At 38.7% G+C, this 13,254-nt stretch overlaps 1 protein-coding gene across 2 annotated transcripts in view; it reads right to left on the reverse strand.

Annotated features, from left to right (window-relative positions):
- Positions 1–6,381: 6,381 nt before the first annotated feature.
- Positions 6,382–13,254, reverse strand: part of TLN2 (talin 2) — a 113,314-nt gene continuing 106,441 nt past the window's right edge. For both annotated transcript variants that reach the window (XM_050903200.1, XM_050903201.1), the window contains exons 53-56: positions 12,695–12,757; positions 12,418–12,600; positions 7,827–7,952; positions 6,382–6,862 (exon numbers count right to left, since the gene is read on the reverse strand). In XM_050903200.1, the coding sequence (XP_050759157.1) occupies positions 6,734–6,862; positions 7,827–7,952; positions 12,418–12,600; positions 12,695–12,757 (501 nt within the window). In that variant the 3' untranslated portion in view covers positions 6,382–6,733. The remainder of the gene's footprint in view (positions 6,863–7,826; positions 7,953–12,417; positions 12,601–12,694; positions 12,758–13,254) is intronic.

Consider the following 13,254-nt stretch of genomic DNA (forward strand, 5'->3'; position numbering starts at 1 on the left):
ACAAACATGTATTTATAATATACCCACTGCCCCAGAATCTGACCACTCTTTCCAAGACTTAATCAGGTCAACAGTTCAGTGACTTATGTCCAAGTAAATATTTTAATCAGCAACTTAGAATATACAATGCAATTTGAATGCAAAGATCATCAACTATAATGCTGGAGGAAACCTCTGTATTAAACTTTTTACTTGGTCAATTGCACCTTACAAAATATAAACAGCCCCAAAGACAACGGATTTTGAACCATATTCAGAGAAGATGGAGCGTAGTACAGGCAATTATTCCAAAACAAAAGGATTATACTAACAGCCTAGAAAGTACTGAATATTGATCTGTGTGGGATTGAAGATTCCAACCAGTATTATTAAATTCAGCACTTAAAGAGCAAGAACTGTATTAAGACAATAGCCAGCAACATCTTCTCACTGTCCTAATGCAATATCTTTTCCACAGACTTCAAAATGCTTCTGAGACTGCTAAATTAACATTTGATTCGGTACCATGAGTGAATTTTCATCTTCGAAAGTTCTGAACTTCTGAACTTAATGTTCCATGTATATTTTTAATAAAGAGATTTTGACTTTATAGCAATACCAGTTATGGGTAAACATGCCAAAAGAAACTCCCTTCACCTGGGATAAACCCTCACAGTGGACATTTTAGGATGCTAAGAAGTCACCAGCCCCTACTATCCATTTTTAAAATAAATAAATATAACTTAAAGAAAATAATCAGTAGGGAAATAAAATCATGTTTGCTATATAAGCTTTACATTATCCAAATTAGGCATGGATAAACCCCATATATTAGTATTTCTCCTGCAACACTAGACATAACTGACTTGCCCAGGTGGAAAACTTAGTGTATATATTGTTAAAAGATGCTTGAGGAAGAAAGTGTCCAGCTCTCATAAATGCTCAGACCAAAAGAGAAAGGGAAAAGCAAAGGAACTTGTAAAGAAAGACAAGGTCAAAAGGGACACCCAAGCGTGTGAAACATTGTGGTTTAGTTTTCAAGTCTTTAGGCATTACTGTGCAAGCACAAAGAATTAACTTTCTTAGAGTCTCTACAGTAGTGCCTAGAATGTTTTCAACACAAATTAAAATTGTGCTGCACAGAAAGCAAGAACAGACAGCAAACTCGCCAAATACTTTTTTGTAGTAGTTTAAAAATATCTATTTTAAAATATTTTAATAGATATTTTAAAATATTCTAGCCTAAAACATGCCTAGGACCTCTATAGTCCCCATTTAAATATTCAGCTAACCAACCCTAAAAGAGCAGATTCTTCAATCTTGTTTCTGTCATGAAGAATATATGGAAGAAAGCTACCATATAATCAGAGACATGATATACACATCTGGTGATGGATCCACTTGATGAGCACACAGAATGCCAAAAAGATCCCACTTTGACATGAATGCAGCCATGCCAGAAACAGCCCCTGCTGGTAGCAACATCAAACTAGTTATAATGCAACTGATCAGCAGCAAGATTTCTGGCATAGATTTCATATGGAGAATTGAAGTAGCCTAACTGTACGTACAGAGTTATATTTAACATAGAAAAATGTTGAATGAAATGGAAATCGTAACATATATAAAAGCAAAACTAGCCTTCCCCCCCAAAAAACCACCACCAAACATCCAATACCCTTGAATAACTGGTGTTTGACTTTTGTATATATTTATGTGTAGTTAACATGCTTTATTTTAAGGATATTGAATGGTCACTGACATATATTACAAAGTAAGCATTCATAGTTTTGTCTATGCAGCAGAGCTTTAAATAGAACACTCTCCCCTGTCACCTGGGAATTCTGCCTTTTCCCAGCCTTGCAGATAGATACAACTTCTGCCTTACTTTGCTTAAGGAGCAGAATGATCCTTTGCATGACCACCAGTGCAACACAAGTCACAAATACCTATATGCAGGGCGAAAAAAAAAAAAAAAAAAAAAAGGAATTCCTTCAAGGGCTTATTGTTGGTGAAGACAAAAAACTATTTATTTATTTTTGTGGCCAGATAAATACTATGCATAATGGTGTGGCAGCATCACTACAAGCTCCTTTGTGCCTTTCTTGGGGTTAAAACTTTAACAGGAAGGGAAGACATTAAAGTGAGAGTTCAACCCCCTAGAAACTCCAGCATATAATTACAAAACTGCCTTGAACAGAAGGTTCTTCCACTGCAACAAAGTGTACTAAATTGAGAGAAAACATGTCTCTCTGGCTTTATTATTTTTAAAAAATTTAAAAACTGACAAAACGGCACTTGTTTGTAGCTCAATAAATGACAATAATCTTTAGGCAAAATGAATTATGTTGTCAGATACGAACTGTTGTGAGTATAGCATTTCCACACTCTAGGACATGGGGTTGCTTCAGCCTGCCCCTTGAACTGGGCCACGTCTAGTTTAGATCAATTCTCTTGCTGTTAAATTTCTCTTGTGCTGAAACATTGCAGCCCAGAACTCTTCTGCAGTATGTGCTTTATGCAGGGGTTAGGCAGATTACACAGAGTTTGGCACAATATTTACCATGCCTTCTGGAGACCTCTCTATAGCTCACATGCAGCAGGCTGAAAACAGCAATACACAAAGTTCAGCACTGTTGAGTTTGTTGACTCCAACTAGGAAGTATCAGATTAAGGGGCCTAATCTGATACCAGGCAGTTGACACAGGGGATACTGTGCCAGAATTATTGAAACCACCAGCTACTGATGAATGCTGCTTGTGTTGTGCCTCAGTACCAGGTCCTCCTCCTGCCCAGCGCTGACTGAAGCAGTGAGAGTTTGGCAGTGCGTCCCCCTGACCACTGTGATGAAAGTAGGGATGTTGCGTCTTGGACTGAAGTACACCCGTTTGGCTCTACCCAGTGCTGTGTGCTCTTAGTGACATTTGCTCAAGGATCTCTGCATCCCTCTCCACTGAACGACGCACTGTGCCCAAGGGCAGAGTTCACACATTAAAGGAAGAGTAGCTCATAAGCCAGATCCAGTCTGTGCACCTGTCTACCTCTGAACTAATTTATCGGACTTCATTGCAGGTACTATGGTCAGGCAAAACAGCAACTTGTAACAGACTTGTAACTCGCATGACCAAGCAGTTTCTGCACTTGGCATCATAAACTTTGTGCCACAGAAATGTGTTGTTCCATTAACATGAACAACCACAATATGTTCAATGTATACTACTGTGAATATAGAAAAGCAGGTTTCAGGAATCATGACAGTTATGGGCAGATAACTCTCTCTTTGTTAATCATGATGCAGTTACGTAAGGACAAAACTTTTTACAGTATAAGGCACACAAAAAAAATTCCAAACCCAGAGATTAAAAAAAATGTAGGGAAGATAAATGCAGTGATGGCACATGCCATACCCCTGGGGTGAATATCTTATCAGTTTGGACTGATTAAAAGCAAAAATGTGCTCATGAGCTAAACATACTTACATTGAGGAGGTTTCTAGATTATGTATTCATCCCTTCATTAGGAATTAAGTAATGAAGATGTAGAAAATCAAAGGGAAAGGGACAGATGAAACGAGAGTCTAGCCTTCAATTTTTGTTTTAAAACTTTTCTTACTTTGAGGCTTCTGATGTAGAAAAGTTTAGACAAATGATAAAATGTTCAAATTATTTTCTGAATAGTTGGGGAAACAACACTAGACTACTTGTACACAACCAACTTTGAGGCATTTTGCTTTTAATTTGCATACAGTTCCTTAAAGTGAATTCCACATGAAGAAGGGTGAGATACAACAGAGCTCATTTACCATTTCACAAGTTAACAGAACAAAGTAAACATCTGTCCTTCTTATTAACTAGCTTCCATCCCTTACTCTAACTTGTCACTTCCTGCTGCAGTCTCCATGCCAAATGAATGCATGGACTACTTCCAAACTCCACAGACGTTCACATGTGGACTTCAGTGGTACTGCAAATTGTAACAGCAAGAAAATTTTGAAATAGACTTTAGATGAGCTTATATTCTCTTAATGTTTCCCAAATGAAGACCCAAAATTCAGAGTAAAAAAATACTTCAGTTGTTCAGCTCAGCTACCCATCTGACTGTGGTTCCTCTATGGAGAACATAGCTAAGGAGAAAAGAGAACAATACTTTCTGTCAAATAAGAGGGGGCATTAAATCAGAAATAGAGAGGTCTCAAAATAACTGTGCTAAAATGGAGTTCCCAAACAAATATATCTGGAACACAATTTGAGCATGCTCTTTCCTTCTATATACTGATAAAGTTTTCTAGCTATACAATTTCCATACATAGTTGCATTTCACCAGGCTTTTGGCTTCTTTCAAACTGGCAAATACCATCCTGATCAAAATATATTACAACAGTATTATACCTACAATAAAATACTGGCATGGTGCTAAGGACAGCATCATCTTTCTTCGTGCTTTAATGAGACCAAATAATAGGTTAAACATCGGTCGAAAGGGAAACAGTAACAAACCTCTCTTACAGATCTTTCCGAAAAAGGGATGGGAATGTGAGGCTATCCAGATTAAAAAAAAGAGAAAGAGCCGTAAGCTGCAAAGAAGCTGGACCTACCAACAGCAGCAGAAAATCCCTATCACTAGAGCTGTCTTTATTTAGGTCTTACAGTAATAAACATCAATTTAGCCTTCTGCCTAAAAATTTACAGGAAGCCTTTTTTTTGGTGTAGGAATTCTTAACATTGAGATTCTGTGACACTGCTCACAGTGAGTTGAGTGAAAAAAAAAATCAATTGTGCTGAAGTGGAAAATTACAGAACTCGGAATTGCATGTCTCTGATAGTAAGGGTTTGCATATGCACACAAGCCTACACACCACAGCACATCTGTCGATGCCAGTGATTCCATTTGGGATTTGCCAGTTTTTTTCCTCTCATGATTGTGGATTCTCCAGCAACTCTACTGAGTCTGATTACGTCAGTACCAGAGAAGAGACTCTAACAATAAAAATCTTTGTACACTTTAATATTTATTAATTCTCTAGTCATTTTTTGCTATATATTTAACACTAGTGTGACAAAATTCCTGATAATTATAGCTCATGCAGGTAACTTAAATGAGGAGTTAGCACTATCTAAACTGGTAAACCTACCACTAGGGGGGGTTAACTTTTGAGTCTACAAGACAAATATTTCTGCAACAATGACAACTAGGTGGGTATGCATATAACATAACAGGCTCAGCTGAATGTACTTGGCAGGTATCTAAACGACAGCACAGCCTTCAGAAGGACTGGAGTGGCAACGTCCTTTGACCTAAATAGACTTGACATTATCATTTAAGAGGGCTTGAGTGGAGTTGGAGGCATGTTGGAAATTGTTGTTAGGAGACATAGTGTTTCTGTAGTTAGTCAAGTAGTTTAGCTTTTGCTAGTTAAAGTTGCTGTGATTTGTGTTCTTTCTCTGACAGGGTAAAACGGGTTACTCACTCTACCCATATTGCTATTTTTTAGGTCACAACACAGATATTGAGAGCATACCATACCTTTCTGCAGCTGAAGACAAAGATTGCTGATAGATTACTGCTATTCCTTCCTGCAATTCCTTGGTGAGTACATTTTCATCAATACCAACTATGAAAACAAATTCCCTAGAGTCCAGATTTTTAAAAAATATATTACAGGAAAAGTCTACTTGTAAATCACTTATTCTTTTCTCCTACAATACCCACAGGTTTCAAAACAAAATAATTATAAATGAAATTATTAACTGAATAACAGGAGTTGTGATAGTCTTTTGTTGTACTGGGCATTTCCCTTTTTTAAATAACATACATTCTAACAGAAATCCCACAGTACAAGCCAGATAACGTCAATTAAAACACAAAATGCAAACTATTCAGTCCAATGTTAGAGCATGTGTATGTGTGTATAATACTGTAAAAGTAGTCACACATTAGAGGTATATAATTGAAACAGCATTTTCCTTCATGAACCTGCTATTATTGAGGCAGTGACAAGGTTTCCATTTCTTTGTTTTCTGAGCTCTTTAAAGAATGGCTATTGCCACATTTTGTAAACCTAAATACTGTACACGTAGAAGCTTGTTGGTATCAGGTAAGGAGTAATACTACTAGTGCAAACAGGTGCAGAGACAATTCCTCCAGTTTTGGGGTGAACCAGCCATATAACACTGAAAGAGGACAGGCATCTTCTTCAAACCCACACTCACGCGTGTTTCTCCACTCAGACATACATCCTTCTCTGTCTTGGTCTTCTTTTTACAAGGGTAGTTGGGGGAGAACCACCAGCTCATGTGATATTTATCATATGAAAGATTTCTTGACTGTTTTCCTATTAATATTATGAATGTTTTATAACAAGTCAAGGAACGATAAATACCTCAAGCATCAGGAAAGTGACAATAATACTGACTTAGTATCTTTAGTAAAAAGTGAAACATTCTCTCCTGAGATATAAGTCAAGGAAGGAACAGGAATGATGAACCTAACACTGTACCATTATTTGATCATCATGCACCTCAGCTGACCAGATGAGAAAGAACAAGTGTTTATTGCCCTCTGCTCATCCAAAGCTATGACAGGCAGTTTATTTAGGTAAGTGCTTGGCATACCAGAATGTTGTCAGAGCAGTTCTCACTGTACTGTCCCCCTTTAGCTTATTTCTTTAAAAGAAAAGGGAAAAAAAAAAAAAAGGAAAAGAAAAAAGGAAAAAAAAAGAAGAAAAAACGAAAAAAACGAAAAAAATCTCAGCAGGTTAACCCTCATCTTCTCTCAGCTCTGTGGGTAGAAATTTGTATTGCTGTTGGCGGATCTGAGCCAGTTTTTTCCTTGCCTCTTCCAGCTCTCTTTCCTTCTTCAGCATTTCTTCTTGGGCTGCAATGATCTAGAAAACAGAAGCATGAATTACGACAGCAAGGAATACTGTCTGTAAAACAAGATTTCTTTCTCCATGACACCAGTCACAGCTAGGCCTTGAGCAGTCTCCAGAGAAGCACCAAATTTCAATGACTTCAGCAGGAATTGCTCAAATTTTTCCAGGTTCCAGGACTACGCCATAAAGAACAGTATCGTATTCCCACTTGTTTCTTAAAGAGGACTAACAAAAGTTGTAGTATACATCCGTGATGGATTTTATAGTGCTGTGCTCTCCCAGCATTCATCGGGGTGAGGGGTTAGCACATGTAGGATAAGCACCATGTCTTAATATAATGTTTGAGTGACAGTAAAATTGAACGCTCGTTACTGCGGGTATCCACAGTATTTTCCTGCATCTCAAAATGCCAAAGGAAAAATGACAGTACTACAGACATGCAGAAATTTCAATATCTCTTAAGTAGTGACCACAGCATATTGTGTTCCTCATTGATAACAATGAATCCAGAAGTTGGTACAACCTCAAAGCCTTGGAATCTATTTTTAAATATTGTTATTATTTCCCCATATTTATTATGGTCACAGTAACGAAATGTGATCAGTTCTTATCTCTCACTCTCTATTTCTTTGATTATATACATATAAAACTAGTGTTCCATTAAGATTTGGGAATATTTAAAGTACATAAGAGAAGTTTGAAAAGAACCATTAACTTCATCAGAACAAAAATAAAAGATATTGGACAATGGTAACTGCTATTATAGTAAACGCTCAATGAAGAAGTGTAGACATCTTACAGCATATCACTTTGCTGTTATGTCAGTGGTTACCTAACAGTGAGGCATCAAATAATTTATCATAGATTTCTACATAGATTTGTCCAGCCTGCAATGCAGCAGATGGGACATTGTAACAGTAGGCTACATTTCTGTGATAGTTTTTCTCTGATTTACTTCTTGGGTGATTGTACCAACCTGAGCAATGCCACCCACAAACTTTGTTTTGACCACAACGTCGTCATCCTCTGCTTTCCCAAATGCTGCTTTTTGGGCCGCCCTGACAAGATTGTCTGATGCTCGCTTGACAGCATTTCCTGCGGCCTTTGAAAAAGATAAAAGAAATTTAGTAATAACAAAAATGCATAACATGGATTCATGTGAGCATCAAAACTAAAACGTCATTGCTTGACTACACAGGAAAGGTGTGTTTTGTTTTGTTTTTCCCAGTGAAAAGCAAATTAATCTTTCAAAATGAATGGTACAGAGAGGAACACAATTCCTTTATTTAAGAAGCTGGAAGTTGGGAAAGTCACAGATGAGATTTTTTTCCCCTACAGTTTGAAATAAACCAGTGGATGACATCGCAAGTTATGTTATGCACAACACTGATCAGATTTTTTTTTTTTTTGAGGAAGAACAGAAAATGAAAGCTAGCGTATAAAGAAACATTTTAAGGCAACGAAGTTTTTAAATTAATGGACTTCCATCAGGGCAAATTAGCCACTTACACAGCCATGATTATCTTATATTTAAACTTTTATTTCCTTAAAAATTCTCAGATTTCTGAAGATAAACAGTCAAACATGTGTAATACATCTTTTGTTGTCTAAACTGAACAGCATCAGCAATTGTGCATCAAAAAGAAAAAGGTAACTAAGCTACCTGCATTCTAACATTGACAAAGCTATCTTTGCTATACTATAATGCATATTGGCAGTAGAGATTCCACACTGCCTGCTCAGTAATGACCACATCCGCAGGCACTGGTTTAATGGATACAGAGGAGGATACCAGAGGAGCGGCCTTGGAATCTCCTACTGTGATCCCCATGGAGATGAGTGGAAGAAGAGTCCTTGTCACAAACAAAATGCAAACCTCTCTTCTGCTAAAGCTAAAGATGGAGCTGGCACCTTTGTTGAAGCACTGAGGTCTTGAAGACCATTGGCTAGGAAATACCCTGTACAGACAGGTGACGGTAGTATAGGGCTCAGCATCATAAGATCTGGCACTGAATTTGCTCCAGTGTACTACAAGCTGGTGAAAGTGGTGGAAAGCTGGCTGTGGGAGAAGAATGGTCCATGGTTTAATGGGTACTGCGCATGGAGGTGTAAATGAGACCTTTCGTATACCACTGGCAGTCCTTTAAATTTGTGAGTCCCAGATAAGTCTTATGTCTGATATTTTGTATTTTAAATTGGTTGATACACCAAAATTTCACCTATGTCTCCTTCTTGGCTCTTACTGGAATCCTCCTCCTTTCCACTTCTTTATCTATTCATCCATGTCAGGACAGAGGCAGGAAAAGAAACTTCTGGGCTGATGTGGACTTAATGCTAAGAGGGGTCAGGGGTCACTCATTCTGAGGGACTGACTGGGGGACCTAGCTATATGTTTGCTACTCACTTATACGTACAAATCCTGAGAGGTGGGCCCCCAAATGTATTTCAAGTGCTTTAGCAAAGAAGCAACTTTAAAGAATGGGACAGAGCACCATTCAAAGATATTTCCACCTCCTAAGCAAGAGGAACACCTAGATCACCTGTTACCATGGATAAGTCTTCAGTGCACAGTGGAGTGCTATGGAGAGATATCTTACTTAATTGTGAAGGATTTAGTTGAGATACCAGAAGCAACATTATCAACACTCCTGCAGTAACATAGCCTGGTCAAAGTGACATGAATTTATCACTGCTCAAACTGACTTCTGCAATGCTGCACAGCATTACTTTGCACCAGGTACTCTCAAGAGCAACTGAATACTTCGTGAAGAGAAGGATGTGAATGGTTAAATCTTGCTAGAACCCCTGCACTGGGAAGGTGCCTATCCTGTAAATGAAATTTGAGACCTGTGTGCTACAGGAGTGGATTTGTATGTCATTCAGCTATTTGTACTGTGTGGATTTAAATCAGCAGAAGCACGTTGGGACAGACATAAGTACAGCTGTCCTAGCTTCACCTGCTGCCCAAAAAGTGTTAATTAGACCCTAAAAGTTTACATGGGGTTAAGGAGGACTGGATAAATTAAGAGGAGAAAACCACTGAGGGTTACTAAACATACAGAATCTGCATCTGGCTTGGGAAGTTCCCGAGCTGAAAATGCTTGGAATCTAAGAACACAGTAGAGAATAGTATCACACATGCTTACCCTGTTCTTACGTGCTTCTCTAAGCATTTCCTAGTGGCCACTACTGGAATCAGGATATAGATTCGGCTTAACGAACTTTTGATCTGATCCAGTAAGGCTGTTCTTGTATTAAACCCTAAACTCTAGTATCTAACAGCATCAGTCAACACCACCAATAAACAACATTAATGCTTTCACAAAGTGCAGAAAAAGGGTAGGTACTTGCAGTGTTGTGACAGGCAGTGAGAGAGAACAGGAGTAGAGTTCTCTGTGCCGTGGTTCCCAATGTCCCCAGGTGTCGTGTGCTGAGAACACTCATTCCCACACAGGCTGCTGGCCAAGACAGCCTGCTCTCACATGCTGGAGACACACTGGCACTAGGAGGGGAAGCCACATGGACCAGCTCTGAACCTGCCCCCCACCTCCCCCCAGTCCTACTCCGTATTTCCAGCTTCATCTCCCTTTCAACTTAACTCTCTTCCCACCTGAAATGACCCAAGGACAAATTATTTGAACTTTGCTCTGCTCAGTCTGGAGTTCATCCAAAGAGAACGGAAACATTTCCATTTGTTTCATTAAGTTTTGGAACAGACTCTGTAAGAGTGCATTCCAAGTTAGCATTCATGGGAAATGCAGTTCAAATGTCTTCTCCCAAAGCTTCCAGTTGTTTGTGGGGAAAAGAGAAAACTAATACACTCAAACTCCTGAACCTAACCTATTGATTAAAGCTATGTGAAAACATTTGTGCTGGGGGCAAACCCAGCTGAAAAGCCTCAGTAGTTTTGTCAAATCTACCAGTAAAAATTTTTGGTAGACATCAATTCACTGGTGTTGCTATGATAAAGGACGTTATTTCCAAGTGCAAACTGCTTTTCCCTTCATTATTCATTTTGGGACTATTATGAAGCTTGGTAAAATGGGAAAGTTCAGTTTCAATCCATGCTTAGGCTCGTTCACTTTTCACATTCCTTTCCAACTTTTCACATTCAATGTCTATTTAATAACATTTGCCTACAGTGACCGAGTACCCTGAATTTCCTGGCAGAGCTGAGAAAAGTCTCTAGTACTTGATTTTGTTCCTGTTTCTATTGTTCGTTCTGCATTTAAAATTCCTTCAGACCCATCTTGGCATTTGGATATTAAAGTGCAGGTTGCATTAGTCAGAACTATCTTCCAGTTACTGATACCTCCCCCACAGACCCTTGACAAAGTCAATCTATATGAATCCACTATAAAGCACTAAAACCATCTCATCCCTAGAGATAACATTAACATGCCACTGTTTTCTATAGAAACAGACAGATTTTTCACACACACTCATACATTTTTTTCCTCCTAAATATTTAACCCATTTTTCTACTTTGAAAAAAATGATGACATCAATTCCTCTTGCTCAGACAGATACTTAGTCATATGTATTTCTGTTGGACTTTATTCTACCTATCCATACATGAACTGTTATATTGAGTGTCCATTAGTAGCATCTGTGCAAATAAGAGAAAAAGGGGAAATTTCACTATCACCAAAGATACTCCATGTTGATGGTATGGAAAAAGGAGCTGAAATAGTTCTTACATTCCAGGCTGAGCCTGCAGGACAGGATGTCAGAGAAGGCTGTAGCCATTTTTAAAGTGAACACCCTTAAACAAAACTTCCGGAGACTTTAGATTTTACCTGTCGTAAAACAGTGTTAATTCAGTAATAGTTCAGAGAAGCTCAACATGAAATGGATGTGTAATGTAAAAGGGAATCAGTTACACGTAAAATAGTTAAATCAGACTTTAGTTGAGATGTTGCATCAGCTTCTGTTCTTTTTGTCTGACAATGATTCTCCATTTTAGAAATGTTCTATCTACAATTGCTGTCTCTTGACTCCTAGAAACAAAGGAAAACTGACCACAACCCAGGCTGGAACTCAGACAAGTACTTTGCTGAACATATGCATAATCTTGCAGGAGTCAGGAGGATACTCATGTGCGACCAAGTTAAGTGTGCTTACCTGTTTGCAGGCTCACTGGGAGTCTAACTGAATGCAGAGTAGTTGCAGAGAAACCAACTATACTCAGTCACTATAAAAATGCACGTAATAAACATTCTCAGCTCATGTATTCCTGTGGCTTATCATGAATATGAATCTATCAATATTGCACCTAAACCAGGGCATGGCACAGGCCAGTCAACATTTGCATCTCAACATCTTTTAAAAATGAAGAATAAAACAAGTAGTGAAGTGAGCTGTAGCTACTGCTGAATAATGACAAATGCACAATCACTTCATCCTTGATAAACGGAAGTGCCCCAGAATCCCACAAGGAAGAAAAACTGAACAGAATTCTGAAAATTCAAGAAACTGTTCCTAAAATTTGGGGTTTGTTCACGCAGTGCTAAAACAGCATTTACATAGCACTACTATGGATTTTCAGTAATTAAGAACACAAGTACCTGTAGCCTCCTCATGGCTTCAGAGTCATGATCAGCCTTCACTTTGCAAGCCACAAGCAACTGTGCCGTAGAAGCTGCCACTTGTTTGGCAGATGAGATGAGCTTCTCCTCACTAGCATGGCCTTGTACTGAGGCATTAGCTGCTTCACAGAGATTGCTGGTTGCAGCTGCCACCATTCGGGCCTAGGAGACAGTAAAAAGAGTCACTGTGTATTCTCACAGGATATTACTTCTTCAGAAAAGGTGCTAGTTTTCCTTAAGAGAAGTAGTTACTCACAGCAGAAATAAGTCCCTGAGACCATTGTCCATCATCAGCTGCATTTGCAGGGATTGCTCCAACCTGAAAAAACAGTTCAGAGATGGCTTACAATGAAATAGAAAATACAATTGCTTTGTCTCAGATTTAGACAAACAGTAATCCATGAAAAAAGGAAACACCTGCACCTGTGACTATGCCCAGCACACATAGGAGCAGAAAATCCAACTGAAAGTTAGTTGTCAGAGTAAGTGTGCTTCCAGCACACATCTGCCTGCTTATGTAGTGTCCAGCTTGCTATGCTGCTTGAATTGCCCCATCCTTGGAACATGTGTAGAAGTCCCAGAGTAATGATGCAGCCAAGACTTTGGCCTAAGCAACAGTTGAAGCAGTAGTTCCTAATCTCCTGGCCTTTAAAATAACTTATTTCTGTCTCCACAACGTATTTGGATTTACATCATTCCTGAATCTCTTCTGATTCTGGCACTATGGGAAGGTACAAAACAGAAAGCTCCACAGGGAAGCCCCCTAACTGCCTTCGTGCCTGATAATGGCATTTGAGGAAAGCAAATGAGGCATTT

Source organism: Gymnogyps californianus, chromosome 11 (genome assembly GCF_018139145.2).
Source record: "Gymnogyps californianus isolate 813 chromosome 11, ASM1813914v2, whole genome shotgun sequence".
Taxonomy (NCBI): Eukaryota; Metazoa; Chordata; class Aves; order Accipitriformes; family Cathartidae; genus Gymnogyps; species Gymnogyps californianus.